Source organism: Cnephaeus nilssonii (assembly GCF_951640355.1).
Source record: "Cnephaeus nilssonii genome assembly, chromosome: 3".
In the NCBI taxonomy this organism is placed as follows: domain Eukaryota; kingdom Metazoa; phylum Chordata; class Mammalia; order Chiroptera; family Vespertilionidae; genus Cnephaeus; species Cnephaeus nilssonii.
In genome coordinates, this window is record NC_137074.1 from 65,097,050 (window position 1) to 65,116,721 (window position 19,672).

Sequence of the window (19,672 nt, forward strand, 5' to 3'; positions counted from 1 at the left end):
AAGTTGGGTGTATCAGTTTCTTCCTTTTTAAACTTCTGAGTAGCATTCCATTGTATACTTACCCATTCACCTGTCAATGGTCATTTCCAGTTTTTTGCTCTTATAAATATAGCTGCTATTCAGGTGGAGGCTTTGTACAGACATAAGTTTTTGTTTATCTTGGGTAAAGACCTTGGACATGAAATGGCATGGTATATGTTTAACTTTTAAAGAAACTGCTAAACGGTTTTCCAAAGTGTTGTGCCATTTTACATTCCCAACAGCAGTGTATGCGAGTCCCGCTTGCTCCACATCCCTCCACATTTGGAACTGGCAGTGTCGCCCACCCAGTGAGTGTGGGGTGTGGGATTGTGGTGTCACCTCCCAGACGTCTCCTGTTACGCGCCTTTCCATGTGTTTACTGATCACTCATATATCCGATGTGAATGAAGCATGCAAAGTCCCTTGCCCATTAAAAAAAAGAGGCAGGCCCTCGCCGGTTTGGCTCAGTGGATAGAGCGTCGGCCTGGGGACTGAAGGGTCCCAGGTTCGATTCCGGTCAAGGGCATGTACCTTGGTTGTGGGCACATCCCCAGTAGGGGGCGTGCAGGAGGCAGCTGATCGATGCTTCTCTCTCACCGATGTTTCTAACTCTCTATCCCTCTCCCTTCCTCTCTGTAAAAAAAAAAAAAATCAATAAAATATATATTTAAAAAAATAGGCAGTTTTTTTTAAATTGAATTATGAATTCTCTATGTTTTCTGGGTACAAAGTCTTTGTCACATATCATTGCCATGCTGTCACCATTTAAAAATGTGTGTTGTAATGAATAACATTAGGTATTTAAAAGTCAGTTCCAGCTCTGGATGTACCACAAAGCACTTGAGCAAACTGCTCAACCGCCCAGCGTCCTGCAACCAAGGAGCCCACATCACACAATCGAATGTGCCCTTAAAGGCCAACAGAGATAACATAGTGTAAAATAAGTAGTTAAGTAAACAAAACAAAAAAAAACCAGCCTCCCGAAGTATCTTTGCTGATGACAGTGTACCACCAGGGATCTTTTGGGTCATTCTGTACTACTAGCAGGAACTTCGAAAGTATTCAAAAGTCATGCTGCTTAACAAACCATCCTTAGGCTAATTATAATAATTATGTAAATGATATGATAATAAACCGGTAGAACGCTGGGCTTTTCTGTTTGGCCTTGAACCTGAGTCACAGACCATGAAATTGCTGGGACCAAAAGGCGAGTGAGACAGCCGGTCCCAGGGACGCCGCAGCCGAATTTCCCCCGAGAAAGTCGCCTCGGTAGCGCCTGCGCTTCAAGGCCGCTCCGCTCCCCGCGGAAGGCGGGGCCGCGTTGCCGCGGTAACCGCAGTAAACGGAGACCTTGGGCAGCTGCTGTGACTAAGCCAGTGCGGGTCGGCGGGCGGTCGGTGCCTTAGGTAAGTTTGGACCCCTACTGCTGGGCAGTTCCCACAACCCCCCCACCCCCCAAATCTGTTAGCGAGTTAGGGAGCAGTGAACCCCACTTGGATTTCCCTTAGACTGAACCAGTGTCCTTAGACTTTCCCTCGTCCTCCCTCCGATCAGTTCGACAAACATTTGAAGTGACTAGCCTTGGCAGGCAGGGAGCTGGACACTGGATGCAAAGTGGACACAGTTCCTGCCTGTAAGGAGCTCATCCTCCGGCAGGGACAGCAGGAGTCCCAGTTAGACCCGGCTGAGAAGAAGCAGGGAGTCGGGTGGGCAAGCGCCTGGGTTCTCAGGTCAAGCAGCCACCCCACCCCACCCCACCCCACACTTGGCTGTGCGACACTTGGCAAGTTGAGCCCCCTGCCCTTCAGTTTTCTCATCTCTAAAAAGGAAGGTGATAATGCTAATCTCATGGGCTCTTGTTACAATTAAATAGGATAATGCAGGGAAAGTGCGTAGCACATGAGTCACACATAGTGCACAATTAGTACTTTTTTCATTCAAATAGATACAGTGGTATAAAGGTAGTCAGTGTCCAATTGTGATTTGTTCCAGGTGGCCATGGACTAAAACTTTAGAGAAGGAGAAACTAGGGTGGGGGAAGTGACAAGAGAGGAGCTATAACCCTAAGATGAAGGATCTTCGTGCCATGCCAGGGAGTCTGAGCTTTTATTCTGTGGCAGTGAGGAGCTAAAGGCTTTATACACGAAGAGGCGTACATTAAAAGCTGTGCTTTAGAAATACAGGAGGCAGTGTAGGGAATGGACTGGCGATGGGAGAGACAAGGATGAAGTTGTGGTGGGGTAGAGCGGAGACACGATGAGGACCATAACTAGGGTGGAAATGCATTCTAAAGGCTTAAGAACTGCACACTTGGCGACAGGACTTGCAAACCAATTGCACGCGCTAGGTGAGAGGGAAGGATTCAAAGCGTAACTGCTCTGCTTTTTCACCTTAAAATGCACCTGACTCACAGAGTCATTTTGAGAAATAGATGAAACAGTGTGTGTAGAATCCTTAGAACTATGCTCGACACACGGAAAACATTAAAAAAAAACAACAACCCACAAGCTATTATTCTCTCCATGGTTGTCTTATCCCTTGCAAACACTGAGTGTTTGTTTTTATGCAACAATCTCTATGAGTCTTAGCATGACCAGCTCCAGCACTCTGCTGAGCTTGTGTTTGAGCTTGTGAGAATGAGGACTAACCCTGAACTCTAGTGAATGAATATGAGTAATTGGCCTTGAGGAACCTTTCATCTGGCTCCCAGATAACCTTCTTCCAGCAGCATACCCCTCTGCATCACTGCACTATGATTCTTTTTCTTTACACTTCCTCAGGGTTGACTCAAAACTTGACAGTCTACCTAAATGAGTTGGTTAGCAGAATTCGCCAAAGGCTGGACAAATGAGCCTGAATCTAATGAAAGTAGATTTAAGATAGTTTTGCAAATAGACTCCCAAACCCAGTTAGTTCGGTTGTATAAGAAGTTTTTATCTTTTTCTAGTATGCAAACTAAAACAGTTATTTTATAGGATAAGAGACTGTCTAAAAATGACAGAGTTTACAGAACAAGGGACTATTTAACAATAGCAGAGAATTCAAACATCAGTTTTATACAAGATGGAGGTTACTATGCTTCAATGGCTCTTCCCTTCATTTGTTCATTTATTCAGGAATTAATACATTCATCCATTCAGCCATTTTACCTACCAAGGGCATATGTGCCAGACACTGTTCTTAGAGCTTTACTGTATTAACTCAACACATCAGAGCAACCTTATGGAGCAGGTACTGCACTTTATGGAGGAGAATACTGAGGCACAGAGAAGTTAAATATTTAATACCTCACAACTGTTAAGAGGAGAGCCAGACTTTAAACCCAGTCAGTCTAACTCTAGCCAATACTCTCAGCCTGACCAACATACCAGACTCCTTTTCCAATGGTGCCGGGCTCCGTGTTGTAGATGTGTGGCTTATGTTGGGGGTGGGGGATGGAGGTTGCACTAGGTAAGATCTTTTTCAGCTCTGAAGTTTCCATGATTGTATTTATTGGGCCTAGCTGTATTAGAGAGAATATGAAGTAATTATAGTAAAAATAACTACCAGTTTCAAATATCTACCAGATGCCTTACATAAACGCATGGCCCTTAACCCTGGTTTTTATCCCTAGCTGCACAAAAGAATTACATAGGGAGCAAGACCCCGAGAATGGAATGGAGTAAAACATTTTTCAAGTGATTCTAAGGTGCAGCTAGAATTGATAACTATAGGTATAAAAGATCTTATTTAATACAATAATTGTCAGAAAACTTATCCCAATTTTACTTATAAAACGAGGTTTACTTATAAATCTGTCTGGGCTCCAAAGCCTCATCAGTTTACAATACAATTTCCCAATCCATTCATTCTAAAACAAAACAAAACACCCCCACGCCCCCCCCCCCCCAATAACCCCCACAAAACCAAAACCACCTTATTCCATCTCACCAACTGCTATATACTGCTAATCTCCAGGAGCTCAGGAGCCCCTCCCACCCAACCCGCTCAACTGCTTTTTACAAATTCTTCAGACAATATTTGTGATCCAGTAAAGCAAAGAAAGGATCAGTATTTTTGCTGGGGTTCTTGTTCCAGCATTACAAAGGGTTCAGCAATCTGGAGAAAGCTGATTCTGAGACTATATTTAAAGAGAATTGTCAATTTCTACTTCTTAGATTGTAACTATTTAAGGTCAGGGGCTGTTTATTGCTCATCTTTGTATCCTTTCCATGCCTAGCATAATACCATCTATAATAATAAAAGCATAATAAGCTAATTAGACCGGACATTCTTCCAGATGTCCTTCCTTCCAGACGAAGCCGTGGTGGGCAGGGGCTGAGGCAGAGGCAGCTGTGGCAGTGGTGGGGGGCCAAGGCCATTGCACGAATTATGTGCATCGGGCCTCTAGTTTGTATATAAATATGCTCAATTTTGGGAACTGAATTGATTTAAATTATGAAGAACCTTGAAAACAAGGAAGAAAACAGCATTTAGGCATGTTTGTAGCTATCTGAACAAGTTTACCTAAGTACAAGATAATTTGTAACCAAGCTGCAATAACTGACATTGCCTTGCAATGCCAATTATTTTTAAAATTTATTATCATTAATTATTTTTTAAATCAGTGACTTATATAAGCACAGAAAGCAAGCCTGTGTAGCCAAACTTGAAGAAACAAGAAACATACTGGATGATAGAATTTGGAGTTTAAATGATCTTGCTACTTAAAAATTTTCTGTCATTCGATTTTTATAGACTTTGGGCATATATTCTGCAATCCAGTGAGAGAAAATAAGGAAGGAAGGAGAGAACAACAATCAAAAAGAGAAAAGGAAAAAACCTCTTTTTTTTCTTCTTTAACCCTTTGCACTTGCTTGCTTTTTTCTCGATTCCTTTATTCTATCCGGGATTTAATTTTTTAAATAACCCAGATTTTACAAAGTGCGGCAGTAGAATAAAAAACTGGAGTTTCTTTTCATACAAACTTATTTATTTGGATTTTGTTATATTTCAAATTATTGATACATTCAATAACCGTCACACTCGACATCCGAGTGCAAAAGGTTAAAAGGTAAAACATCATCTTGGTAACCCAGAAAAATGACACCAAGGTATTAAACACAAATTTAATAAAATGAGTATCATCTTGGACATACCTTTCTTGATAACCGTTTATAGTAAAAACATTTGGGCAATATGCTATTGTCCCCCAAATCAAGAGACAGCATCATTGTGATGTCACTGCAAGAAAACATCTGGAATGAAACCTAATGTCCAGATGAAGGGAGGTGGCAGGCATACTGTACTCCCCACTGATCAGGCGGTATATATCACATCTGCTTTAGGCATACTAGTCTTTCTTTAGTGACCAGGAAGGTATAATAATGCACGAGTTCAGTTAATTCTCATAGCAGCCTGATAAGTTAGTTTTTTCTTCATTCCCATTTTACAGTTGAGGAATTGATGTAAAGTTTAATTAGCTAGTTATGTGGCAGAACTGGGATTCAAACCTGAACCTAACAATAAGTATGATCCAAATAGAGCTACCATTCTATTCTGCTCGCCAGCCATGCCCTAGAAGACTGTTGAGGAAACGGGATGGATCGTGTGGAAAAGTGAAGGACTTAGAAGGGAGGTATAGAAGGTGTTTTCACACGAAGAGCTGCAATAGAGAGAAGACAGAGACAACAACCGGCTGTGTCACCCATCTCCTTAAAATCCTTCACTGGCTTTCCATTAACTTAGAAGTTCCCAATTCCTTAGCAAAGCTTAGAGACAGTTTCATGATCTGCCACCTGCCTCCTCTTCAGTGTCCCTTTCACTGTCCTACTCTGGCCAATAGACTACTTTCTGCCTTTCACAGACACAGCCCTCTCTCTGAAGTTCCCTCTGCCTAATATACCCCTTTCCATTCTAAGCATGGCCAACTCCTACTCATCGCCTGTGTTGCAAGCACCTCTTCCTTAATCCCTAGACATGGCTTAATCTTCTTGCTATATAATATGTCCACAACACCCCATTCTCTCCTTTTTGTAGCATTCAGTACATTTCAATGTTTTTTAAAATATCTATCTTTCTAAACAAGCTCCACAAAGTTAGGGGTCATTCTCTTTAATTCAATACGATAATTCAGTGTCTAACGCAAGACTTGACACATGGTAGGTGCCCCTCAACAAATATTTTTAAACTGAAATTGCTTAGTAACACCGGGGTAACTCAATGATGGGAAGAGGAAGAGGGGGATATGAACTACAGGAAGACGGCAGAGGGCTCATTTTAATGGTGGAACATTTAGGGACAAGATGGACTTGGGGGGTGTTTCCCTGCGGACCTTTGGAAACCAGAGGGCACCACGATGAGAAGTTTGCCTGGAGAAAGGGAGTATCGGCCTCTGTTTGCTGTTCTGCAGGGGTTTCTGAAGGTGGCGTGTCCTCCTGCTGGTGAAGTGTTCTAGGACGCCACGCAGACACGATTGTCATCAACACACTTGGTGTTTGGTGCTTGTGGAATTTCTTAGGGAGGAAATCTGCTAATGGTTTCTGTTTTACAGCGTTATCCCTTTCCCTGTCTCACTATTGCACTTACAGAGAAAATGAAGGAGCCCGATGATCAAGATACTGAGGTGGGGAGATCAGAGAGGTCAAAGAGCAGTGGAAGTCAGTCTCGGGGGTCCTCGCAAACTTTATCAAAATGTAAGTAAAGGTTATACATTCACTTGGTGTTTGATTATTAAATTTAGCTAAAATAATTTTTAAAGGGTACGTACCTAAGTTTATGCAACAGAAATGGTTTACTTGTTGAACTCCCTAAACTCTCAATCCTCGAAGAGCAGAGCCTGTGTTTTAATCCTCTTATTGCCAACTCCTGGCACATAGACAACTCCGTGCCGATAATGACCTGTCTGCACCCCCCATCTTGTTCCCTCCTGTGAAGTCTACGTCTTGAATGGACTTTTCTAATACAGTGTGGGGGGACGAGAGCTGGACTTTAGTTTTGAGTCCTGGGTCTACCACTTAGAGATGCTTGATCTTGGGTAAATTTTAAAACCTCAATTTTCTCACCCATTAGCATGATAATTGAGCTATTTCAGGATTAAATTGGGTAACATGTGGAAGGATATTATAGGCTGCAAATAGAAGGGAAAGAGAGGAATTTTGTAATGGGATTTTTAAAAGATGGCTGGCTCTTTCTGACTAGCCCCATGATGTTAGGTATCTTAGGATCTTAACATTTTTAATTGTCATCCTAAGTATAGTTTCAGAAATTAATTTTTACTATTCACCTAGAAGAGATATGTTCCTGGGGAAATCAACTCATTTGCAAAATTTACATTAAATTATTTCAGTCTGAGATATATCTCATAGATTCATGATTTCTCCATACCATGTTAAATTTTAGATGTTTATCTCCGCTTGCTTGGATCCTTACAAGGATTTCCACTGCAGTCTTCCTGCTCAAGTCCCCTCCATACCACCACTAGAGTTATCTTTCTAGAAAATTAGATTGTTTCATTCTCCTCAAAAATTTTAGTTTGCTTCTCTCTTGTTTTTTATTTTGCACTTTTCTCCACTCCCTACATTTCTGAGACAGGATTATCTGCATTTTGGTTCCCAGTCCTTTGCAGCATTTTTCTGGGTGGCTGGATCGAAGGATAATGAGCCTTTGTCTAGCACTGCCTCAGCATCTCCCTTTCGTATGTGAGGCCCTCTAGAGGCAGGCCTTCCTTATCAAGTGTGACCTGGCCCTGTGCGCAGCTCATAGAACAGTTTACACATCCTGGGTTTTAGGATCCCAAACAATAATGTGAAAGAATTTGCTGGCACCCTGGCACCTTCTACCTTGGTGATGTTAGAAGAGGTCTCTGTCCTGATTCAGCTACATGCCTTATAGCTGGTCCTCCATCCCCGCCCGGGGGACCTTGCCTTGTTCTCAGTCTTGCTGAAATATCTGAGCAACTTCTTACCCTTTAGAATTCTCCTGCAGAGTGAATTTCCTGGTTTTCCACCTAAGCATAGATTAAAGTGGACCCTTCTCCAGACTCAACAATGGGTTTGTGTTATAACTGAGTCCTATTAAGACATTTAAGTAAAATGTATCAATTAAACCATCCAGCATTTCTTCTAAGGGTTAAGGACTGTTAGTTACTAAGACATTGATTTCTGATTTGTATTAAAGGACTAAATTTTTGCTGGCCTCATATAGTAAACTATAGAGGCCTGGTGCATGAAAATTCATGCACTGGAGCGGGGAGTGTCCCTCAGCCTGGCCTGCCCACTCTCACAGTCCAGGAGCCCTCAGGGGCGGGAGGTGACCCGGCGATCAGGGGAAGGCGACGCCCCCATCACACCTCTGCTGCTGCCACTGCCAGTAGTGCAAGCCTCGGCCAGCCCTGATTACCTGAACCTCGGGTGGCCCTGGGCAGCTGGGCAGCTGATATCTGAGGCTTGCCTGTGCCTCGGGCCAGCCCTAAGTGACTGGGGGGCTGAGGGGACTGGGGGACTCCGGAGGCAGGAGCATGGAGGGGACTGGGTGCCACCATCTTGTGGCTGTGGGCGCCGCCACCTTTGTGAAGGTGTGATGGTCAATTAGCATATTCCCTCTTTATTAGATAGGATTGGGAAGTATTTTGATCTCTTCTATTTTCAGAAATATTTTGTGCAGAGTTGATATTATTTCTTTCTTAAATGTTTGGTAGACTTTACCAGTGAAGTATCTGGGCCTATACTATTTTTAGTGGGAAAATACTAAACTATGAATTCAATTTCTGTAATAAATAGAGGATTACCTATTTCTTTAGGTAAGTTTTATAAGTTTGTATCTTTTATAGAATTTATACATTTCTTCTAAATTGTAAACTTTGTTGGCATTATTTAAACTTTGTTAGGATTTATTTTTATTCTTAATATTGGAGATTTGTATTGCTTCTTTTTTATTTCTTGATTGGTCTAGATAGGAGTTTATCTATTTTGTTGATATTTTCAAAGAATAAGATTTGTGCTTTGCTAATTTTCTTTATGGTTTGGCTTTTTATTTCATTGATTCTTATGCACATTTTTATTATTTCTACTATTTCCTTCATTCTATTCTTTTTTTTTTTCTTTTCTTTTTCTAGTTTCTTAGAATAGAACTTTAGGTCACTAATTCTTGACTTTTTTTCTTTTCTTATATGTACTGAAAGCTCTACACTTCCCTTTTAGCACTGCCCTAGCTGCATCCCACAAATTTTGATGTTATATTTTAATTACTATTTAGTTTGAAGTAGTTTTTATTTTTTTGCTGATTTCTCCTTGGTCCATAAATTATTTTTAAGTATGCTATTTAATTTCCAAATATTTGTAGGTTTTTGAGATAATTTATTTTTAATATACTTCTGTTATAATCAGAAAATGCACATATTCTGTGTTATTTTAATCCTTTTAAATCTATTGAAACTTATGTCCCAGCAAGTGGTCTGTCTTGGTGAATAGCCCATGTACACTTGAATGTGTACCTTATATTGGTAGCTGTAGTATTTCATAAATATCAGGTTAGCATGTTTCATAGTGTTGTTCAGATCATATATGTCTTTACTGAGTTGTTGACTAGTTTTTCTGTCAATTGATGAAAGACATGTATGTAGCCCTGGCCAGTGTTGCTCGTTGGGTCAGCACATCATTCTATATACCAAAAGGTGGTGGGTTCAATTCCTGGCCAGGGTACATACCCAGGTTGTGGATTCAATCCCCATTTAGAGTGTGCAGGAGGCAGTTGATCAGTCTGTCTCTCTCACATTGATGTCTCCCTCTCTCTCTCTCTCCCTTCCTCTCTAAAATAAATATAGAAACAAAAAAGACATTATGTATTATAATATTAACTAAGTAAACTGTGAAAAGTTGAGGATATCTACACTAATAAAAGAGAAAGATGCAAATTGACCATACCTCCATGATGCCCACTAGCCAATCAGGAGTGGGTATGCAAATTAACCCAACAAAGATGGTGGGTTAATTTGCATATGCAGGCACGGAGCGAAGACTGAAGACTGAAGACTGAAGACTGAAGACTGAAGGCTCTGCCAAACCTGAAGGCTGAAGGCTTGGCATTGCTGAAGGCTAAAGACTTCGCTCTGCTGTGGCCTGGGTCCCGGGTGCCGGAGGAAAACCAGTGCCGGCAGCCAGGGGAAGGAAGGCCTATTGAACGAATCTTTGTGCAACGGGCCTCTAGTATATAATAATTTCTGAAACAACTATATCTTAATAAACAACTATATATTAATAATATACTGGCAAAAAAGAATTGAATTAATGATAGCACATTAGCCAATCTTTTAAAAAACATCTTTTATTTCATACAAGTATGCTGTTATGGGAAATAGACTGGAAATGAAGTGAAAATGGATGGAGATTAACTCACAGGAAAGGCTTTGTGTGTGTGTGTGTGTGTGTGTAAAGTTACAAGAATGACCAAATAAAATGATTTTTCTAGAAAGTTTTGAGTATTAAAATTTATTAACTTTAGAGCACAAATAAATTGGAAGTAGTAGCCACTTTGAAAATAAGAAAATGTTTAATTCAAAATTTAGAAATTATTAAAACAAATTATTTTTAATAGCCACTACAAAAGAAGATAAACTCTTAGAAGATACAGATGAAACATTGACTGAAGGCGGAGAATCATATTTAGAGGATGAGGAATCAGAAGAGGAAGATTGGGAAGGAAGTTCCAGTTCCTTTCAAGATTATTACAAGGAAACCACTGGAGGTATTATTAGTTTTGTATCAGTAATTGCCACTGTTTTAAAGATAAATTGCCCAAATTGAACAGTCATACTAGTAAATCCATAGAAAGAGAAATCTGCAGGATGTGTAAGGGTGGCCAAAGGAAAAGCGTGGGACATATACAGTACGGTGGGTTAGTAGCTCTGGGGCTGTCTTCTCCATTTCTGAGGCTCACAGAGAGAGCGCTCCCACCCTGTCTTCTGGAGCATGGGATGGTCTAAGCAGTGCTCTACCCTAGATCCATGAGAGTAACTCTCCCTTGGAACCGATTGGGAGTTGCTCTTTGAGACCGCAGTATCGTGAGCCAAGCTCAGCTTTTGCCCAATGCACATAGGCATGCCGGTTCTTCCTCCCATGTTCTCTGGTGGGTGGCAGCCTATGTTCGGGCCAGTAGTGGTACTTACTGCTAGAGTATTGTGGGCTAGGTTTCACCAAACACTCTTCTTAGTTATAATATTTTAATTTTTTAGACTCTCGGTCTATGGAAACCTCTGGCTCAGCTGCAGAAGAGGCAGAGGAGGAAGTTAAGAAGAAAATATCAGAGAGCTTCTTTTACGATTATATAGAGATGGTTTCCATGCCTTTTGTGACTCCGGATTCGGACATACCACTGGAACTTATGATACTTGTGTATCCACTCCAGTTACATATGTATACTTGGCATTTCAGCTTCTTAGGTCAGGGGTTGGCAAACTACAGCCCCATGAACCAAATCTGGCCTCCCACCTGTTTTCCTAAATAAAGTTTTATCGGAACATAGCCACATTCATTCATTTACATTTTGTCTATGGCTGCCATCACACTGTAAGGGCAGAATTAAATAGTTACAGGAGAGCCCATCTGGCCCACAAAGCCTAAAGTATTTACTACCTGGCCCTTTAAGGAAAAGTTTGCCAACCCCTATCTTAGGTACCTCTAAGAAGCTTGGCCCTTAGAAACTTAGAAATGCATGATCTTAATTTAAACTAAGCTTTTGTTTGATACCAAGTAATCATAGGAGAAATGATGCTTTACCAGCTTCCTTCCGTGAGACATGGTGTGCAGGGGAGCAGAAAGCCTCTCACCCCTTTCACCTCCTCGGCCGATAAGTTACTGCCCCTGGTCCCCTATCTGCCCTGCTCCTGCTGCCGCTCCCACGTGCTGATGGCGCTGGCCCCACTCACACCCGCTGACAACAGTGGGTGTGAGCAGCAGCTGCTGCCCCGATTGCCCCTCTGGAGCAGGGGGAGGTGGAGAAGCCCTCAGGGTTGATCAGGGCCGGCAGCCGCTGCTCGCACCCCCTGATGGTGCCCAGTGATTGGGACCGGCGCCAGGCGCCGGCAGCGGGTGCAAGTGGCAGCTCTGTTACCGGTTGTAGGTGTGAGCAGGGCTCTGGCACTGGCAGCAGGTGTGAGCGTCCGGTGGGACCACGGTGCACGCAGGAGCAAAGAATTTTCAGTAACCATCAGAGGCTCACCCTGATGACAGCGACTGGTGCTCTGCCTTGGTCTGGCGCCCCACTTACCTGCTCCACCATCCCATCACTTCCGATGCCTGCCATGTTCTGCACGCACCCCCTGTTGGTGAGCAAATGTCAGAGTGACTGTTTGGTTGGTTGTTTGGTTGTTTGGTTGTTCTGCTGTTAGGTCTATTTGCATATTAGGGTTTTATATATATAAATAGAAGATGAGTTTTCCAAGAAGACAACCCTGAAAAAGTGGGACACAAAAGAACAAATTTTAATTGGTCTGGGGCATAACAAACAGTGAAGAAATGTAAGGGTGGGGATGACTGACAAGGGGGTTTGGTGTTTACCATCACTTTATGGTGTTAGGTTTGCAAGGTGGATAGTTAGGAGATGGTTTCCTGGGAGGTCCTTGGCCAACCTTCAAATGGGCAGTGGTTATGCCCACATGGATGGCCTAGACCAGTGGTCGGCAAACTCATTAGTCAACAGAGCCAAATATCAACAGTACAACGATTGAAATTTCTTTTGAGAGCCAAATTTTTTAAACTTCTTCTAACGCCACTTCTTCAAAATAGACTCGCCCAGGCCGTGGTATTTTGTGGAAGAGCCACACTCAAGGGGCCAAAGAGCTGCATGTGGCTCGCGAGCCGCAGTTTGCCAACCACGGGCCTAGACCACTGACTGGCCTCTCATGAAAGATGTGCTTACAGAGGTAGGGTGGTATACCTCCTGACTCAGTTTGGCTTTTTACATAGAGATACAACATGTTGTTATAGTTTCTGTTTCCATCCCAGATGTAACCAAAACGAATTTCACCTTGAATCTCGTAACCTGGAGTTCTCTCTCTTGAGTGCTTGTTGTTTGGGATTTTTTGTGTTGATTTTTTTTGGTGTTGTTGTTTTGTCTTTGGATAAGTTACTGACGAAAATTATGCTCTCAGCTTTCTTCTAGCCTATGTTTGCAAATGGGATGGCATGTGAGAGTCCCGGGGAACTTTTCCCGGTCATATTCTGATAACTTTCTAGACCTATAATCATGTGCAGAGGGGCTTGGGCTTATGCACTTTGACAAGCTTCTCATGAATTCCCTGAGATATTTAAAATGTTATCCAAATCAGAGTTTGAGGATTTTTTCACCTAATTTAAGAACAAAATTGCATTAGGAATAAAAAAAAAAAATTCCGAGTTTCAGAGTGAAATTCAACTACGTCAACCGCAAATCTTTACCCAAGAACATGAATTTTAAAAATATATTTATTTCATGTCACTTTCCTTGTCTCTAGGAGGGTTAGATCGTGTTACTTCTTTTCCTTAGCAGTTTCTCTTCAGACATTCCTTTGGCTATGACTGCAAAAAGCGGGCCAACCTACAGCTGCTGGACAGCCATACCATCATGTACATCGCCGGGAACCAGCTGATCATTCTGAATTTGAAAACCAAGGAACAGATGTACCTGCGAAGCATTGGTGGTACAGGAATTGGTGTCATTGGGGTATGCCTTCAGTAACTTGGGGAAAAAATCCATCTTCTTTGATTGATTGCTCTGTGGACCAGCCAGGGAGGTGCCAACACCACGCGCAGCCTTGTGGGGTCCCGTGAGATGCACAGCCGTCTTTATTCCAAGGCATTCTCAACTCAGTGACTCCGGCCACAGCCTTCACGGACGGCATCTCCGTGCAATATTGCAATGTTTCATTCGTAATATTATCATCCGACTCTTCAGATAAGGAATCTGGGGCTTACGGAGGTGAAGTGACTTCCCCATGATCACGCAGGTCTTTTCACACTGAACGCTCTGTTGCTATTCTGCAAAAATAGTGGAATGCATAACACAAATGATAATTCAAATAACAAATAGAGATAAATGCCAGATAGATGCAAGTTATCTAACTGAACACTTGGAGATGAAGTACAGATACACATTCAGTACTTTCCAGCCGATGACAAGAGGACGTGTGTGTGATTGGGAGCCTGTCTCTTCCTTCGGCTCGGCTGTCTGTCCCCATCAGTCATCGTCTTTCTTGTAGCATCAGCCGCTCTTCCTTAGGCTCCTCATCCTCAGCATCACAGCGTTCCAAACCCGCCAGTTCTCATTTTAAAGGGCCCCTCTCTTACCACGCAGTCTCTTTACCCACTTTTGTTTTGATCCTTTCTTTGACGCCAAGCTTCTGCTGTCTCCTCGGCCCTCCCCTCACGGAAGCTGCCTTTACTGATGTGAGCGCTGGCTCTCTGGGGGGCGAATCTGGAGAACCCCTTTTGAACTAGCTCTTACGTGACCTCTTCATGGCAGTTGGCCCCTGGATGAAACGTGTCCCTTGGCTGTTTTCTACTCCGTGCTCCTTAGAAGCAGGTGTTCCTAGATCTGCTCTTATCAGTAACACAGCTTGAGGGGCGCTCCTAGGTGTCTTTGGCCTCTTGTGAAGGGCATCTGTTCAGATTATGCTGTGTGAGACAGCGAGGGGAGGGAGGAGGAACCGGGTTTGGGGCTCATACAGCAGTAGTTCTTTATGAGAGCGATTCTAGAAAGATCGTGATCCAAACACAAGTCTGCCCTGCCCTTGCCCTGCCTGCCGGGGGTGAGTAGACCGGATGGAACTGGCAGGTGCAGGGCCCACTTCACAGCACCTGCGGAGGCAGAGGGCTCCCAGCAGGAGGCTGAGACTGGGCCAAGCTAGCAGGGGGTAGACCAGACCTAATAGGACATTGAGATTACAAGTGGAAGTGAGTGTGGAGCTTTAGAAGATTCTCTTAAAGAAAAATTTTTTTTAAATTACCATTGATGTACAATATCATATTAATTTCAGGTGTACAAGCCTGTGATTAGACATTTATATACCTTACAAAGTGATCATCCTGATAAACCTAGTACCCATCTGACACCATACATAGTTATTACAATATTATTGACTATGCTAGAGGCCTGGTGCATGAAATTTGTGCACTGAGAGGAGGGTGTGCCTCAGCCCAGCCCGCACCCTCTCCAATATGGGACCCCTTGGGAGATGTCTGACAGTCGGACATCCCTCTCACAATCCAGGACTGCTGGCTCCCAACTGCTTGCCTGCCTGCCTGATCACGCCCTGATCACTCCCCTGCCAGCCTGATCGACGCCTAACTGCTCCCCTGCCAGCCTGATTGCCCCCAACTACCCTCCCCTGGTGGCCCAATCGTGACCAACTGCCCTCCCCTGCTGGCCTGGTAGCCCCCAACTTCCCTCCCCTGCCGGCCTGATCACCCTTAACTGCCTCTGCCTTGGCCCCCACCACCATGGCTTTGTTCGGAAGGAAGTCATGTGTCTGGAAGATGGCTGGTCGACCCAGTCTAATTAGCATATTACCCTTTTATTAGTATAGATTATATAGGATTCTCTGTGCTACACTTTATATCCCTGTGACTGTTGTATAACTACCAATCTGTACTTCTAAATCCCTTCACCTTTTTCACCCACCCCTCTCCCATTGGCAACCGTTGTGAGGATTCTTGATCTGAGGAGTGAAGCTGGGTGTTGGCAGTGGGAATGGAGAAGGTAAGGAAAGCCGGAGGCCCACAGATAGAACTTAGATTGGCCATGGAAACAGGATACAGTGAGATAGAAGCATGAAAGATAATCTCACATTTGTTTCTGACTTGATCATGTACCTATATATAGCATGTGTACAAGATAAAGTCCCGGTCCTCAGGGGATTTGTTATAAGACTAATTAGTAAATTCAGCAAGAATCTCTATATACAAAAGCCTAAGCGGCCATTAGGACCAAACAACTGGAACGACTGGTTGACCAGTCGCTATGACGTGCACTGACCACCAGGGAACAGGTGCTCAACGCAGGAGATGCCCCCTGGTGGTCAGTGCGCTTCCACAGCCAACCTCCTGCGGCCCCTCCCCTGGCCGGCTAGGCCCCCCCACCCCAGGCCAAGGGACCCCACCCATGCACGAATTTGTACACCAAGCCTCTAGTTTATTATATAACATTCATTGTCCAACACTACTCAGAACATGCAGGGATTTAAATGAAGAAGGGTTCATGACCTCTATGAATTCAAAGAATTTAAAATCCATCTAAAGAGATAAAACAATATTAAAAAGCAAATCACCAAAAATTAGATGTATACAAGTACATGATATTGTGGCACCAGCTGTGTGCAAATATTGACGGGCCCAGATGTGAGGGTCTTGGGTTCTATGGAGGGAGTCAGTCAGAGGCCGTCCTGAGGTATCATGAGCCCTGAATCCACACCATCTACAGAATACTGAGCAACATCTAACGATCACTTATATTTCTATCACTTTTTGGCCCACAATAGTTTTGAAATTTTCGTCTTTCTGTTTTGTTATCCAATAATTTGGTCGGAGGTCAGCAGTTAGAGGATAGTGTGATCAAGAATGCTCTAATTGTAATCCTCACCTCCTGGACTCGAGCAGCTGTGTCCCCAGGGGTGTTTTCTGAGTGTGCTGGACAGAACGGGAGCCTGGCCTCCACTGCCCAGGTCAACGTCATTAAAAAAAAGTTTTTATCTTTATTGTTGAAAGTATTACAGATGTCCCCTTTTTTCCCCATTGACCCCCTCCAGCTTGCACCCATGTCCATGGGTTATGCATACATGTTCTTTGGTTAATCCCTTTCCACCCACCCACCCACCCATCCCCATCTTCCCTCTGAAATTCGACAGTCTATTCCATGCTTCTAGGTCTCTGGATCCATTTTGTTCATCAGTTTATTTTGTTCACTAGATTTTTCAAAGGAGTAAGATCATGTGATACTTCTCTGACTGGTTTATTTCACTTAGCATAATACTCTCCAAGTCCCTCCATGCTGTCTCAAAGGGTAAGAGATCCTTCTGTTTTCACTGCTGCTTAGTATTCAATGGTATAAAGGTACCACTTGGGCTGTTTTCAAATCTTAGCTATGGTGAATTGTGCTGCTATGAACATAGGGGTGCATATATCTTTTCTGATTGGTGCTCCAGGTTCCTGTAAGTGGGATCACTGGGTCAAATGGCAGTTCCATATTTAATGTCTTGAGGAAGCTTCATACTGTTTTCCATAATGGCTGCACCAGTCTGCATTCCCACCAGCAGTGTACTAGGGGTCCCTTTTCTCCACAACCTTGCTAGCACTTGTAATTTGTTGATTTGTTGATGGTAGCCATTCTCACAGGTGTGAGGTTATACCTCATTGTCATTTTAATTTGCATCTTTCATGATCAGTGACTTTGAGCATTTTTTCATATGTCTCTTGGCCATTGGTATGTTCACTTTGGAGAAGTGTCTGTTTAGGTCCTTTGTCCAGTTTTTAATTGGATTGTTTATCTTTCTTTTGTTAAGTTGTATGAGTTCCTTGCATATTTTGTATATTAACCCTTTATTGGATGTGTCCTTAGCAAATATGTTCTCCCATACAGTGGGCTCCCTTTTCATTTTGTTGATGGTTTCTTTTGCTGTGCAGAAGCTTTTTATTTTGATGTAGTCCCGTTGGTTTATTTTCTCTTTCGTTTTCCTTGCCTCAACTTCATTTTTAAATATTTTGACAAGGTTATGAGAAACCTGTGAGAAATGTGTTAAGGGGCATATAAGCTATCTTCTAGAAAAGATGGGGTGAATATATATGGTGAGTGTAAGTAAATGACTTACCAGTTCCGGGGTCTCCACTACAAATGAAGCAAAACACCAAAACTCAACCCCTCAGTAGCTTCCTATCAGAAAGCGCAGAAACTTTTTCACTTACTACAGGTAAGACCTAGAAGGATAAAAGAGTTGCTTGAATCCCCATTCAGGTTTCTGAGACCACAAGTCCTACGTAATATTTATTTGTAAATGGATATCTAGAAAGATATAGTCTCAACCCATATCCTCCTAACTCCTTGGAATCTACCCTTTTTTAGTTACATTTGCTTCTTGGCTCCAACATCTGGCTTGAATTCTGTCTCTGATGTTTACCAGCTGTATAACTTTCAAGCAAGCTCCTTAACCTCTCTGTGCCTCAGTTCCTCATCAATAAGATGGGAGTGGTAATGGTATCCCAGCTCACACGGTTAATGTGAAATTTAAGGGAAATGATGCTTATATAAAACCTAGATTAGGGTCTGGCATGCAGTAAGCCCTCAATAAATGTTAGCTGCTTTCAATGTTATACTTATTCTACCGAGTGTCCATCCTATAAATCAAAGCCATGTTTCAACTTGAAGTGGTAGGTTTTTACTTGACTGGAAGAAAAAGAGGCAACTTGCCAGTAGGAAGTCAGCCTATCATAGGTCTTATCAGCCATGTGTGGAGGGAAGAAAATTGTCTTGGGTACCAGAACTTCCAGTGCAGTCTGTATCAGAACCAAGCTCCTGGTCCTTAGGAATATAATCTGGAGTTGCACAACAGTAACTGAAAATAGAAATTTGTAAGTACAATATGTGTTTGAAATAGCTTATTCTTATAACAATCTATTTTTATTTTGATTTTTTTGGCTACCCATTTACTCTTCCTGTATGTTGGCTTACCAATGAACAAAAGTAACAGAAATGAACATATGATTCTATCCAGTTTATACCTCTATCATTTGAAATGCTGGCACCAAATAATTTATCCAGAGCACGTTTACTATATTTCCCTTTGTGTCTGCCTTGAAAATTGTGTGACTTTCTTACTTCTAGTAAGTTTACATTAATTTGTATTAAGTTTTTCCAAGGCAAAAATTTTAAAATTGGGATATAAACTATTCTGGAAACATGCATTTTCTATACTAAAATTTAGGTTGATGTATATGAAGGGTAAACAATTCATCCGAATTAGTGGTTCCCAAGGAGTGGTTTTCAGACCACAGCATCAACATCACTTGGGAGCATGTTAGAAATGTAACTGCACATCCTTGGGCCGCAGCCCCGACTTAATGAGTCAGACCCTCTGGTGGGGGGGCGTGCAGTCTGCGCTTTCATAAGCCCTCCCTGGGGTTCTGATGCACTCTAACGACTGAGAATCACTGTTCCAGCTCTTCTGAAAATGACTATTAATAAAAGTAAAACTTAAAATGAGCATTCTAGTTTTCAGTTAAATCATATCCATCATCAAGTATGTATCTATTGGAGTGGATCCTAACAAACAAATTGTAAGACAACAGTTGCTAAATACTGCATTAATAGGACTATTTATATGAAAATCTCTGCTTTATTATTTTAGTGAGATTTTATTTTTTGCAGGTTCACCCTTATAAAACTCACTTCGCAGTAGCTGAAAAAGGAGTTGCCCCAAAGATAATCATCTATGAATATCCTTCTCTGAGGCCCTACAGAATCCTTCGGGGTGAGTCCAGTAGAATCTTTAAAACACCGGTGTTCGCCCTATCTGGTTTTGCTCAGTGGATAGAGCTTCGGCCTGCAGACTGAAAGGTCCTGCCTGGGTTTGATTCAGGTCAAGGGCACATGCTCAGGTTGCAGGCTCTATCCTAGTAGGGGCGTGCAGGAGGCAGCCAATCAATGATTC

At 42.6% G+C, this 19,672-nt stretch overlaps 1 protein-coding gene across 1 annotated transcript in view; it reads left to right on the forward strand.

The window, feature by feature from the left end:
* The first annotated feature begins 772 nt into the window (after window positions 1-772).
* CFAP44 (cilia and flagella associated protein 44) overlaps window positions 773-19,672 on the forward strand; it is a 126,518-nt gene continuing 107,618 nt past the window's right edge. Inside the window, exons 1-6 of the mRNA XM_079766309.1 lie at window positions 773-1,427; window positions 6,591-6,695; window positions 10,594-10,743; window positions 11,231-11,390; window positions 13,536-13,698; window positions 19,390-19,492. Of these exons, the coding sequence (XP_079622435.1) occupies window positions 6,596-6,695; window positions 10,594-10,743; window positions 11,231-11,390; window positions 13,536-13,698; window positions 19,390-19,492 (676 nt within the window). The 5' untranslated portion in view covers window positions 773-1,427; window positions 6,591-6,595. The remainder of the gene's footprint in view (window positions 1,428-6,590; window positions 6,696-10,593; window positions 10,744-11,230; window positions 11,391-13,535; window positions 13,699-19,389; window positions 19,493-19,672) is intronic.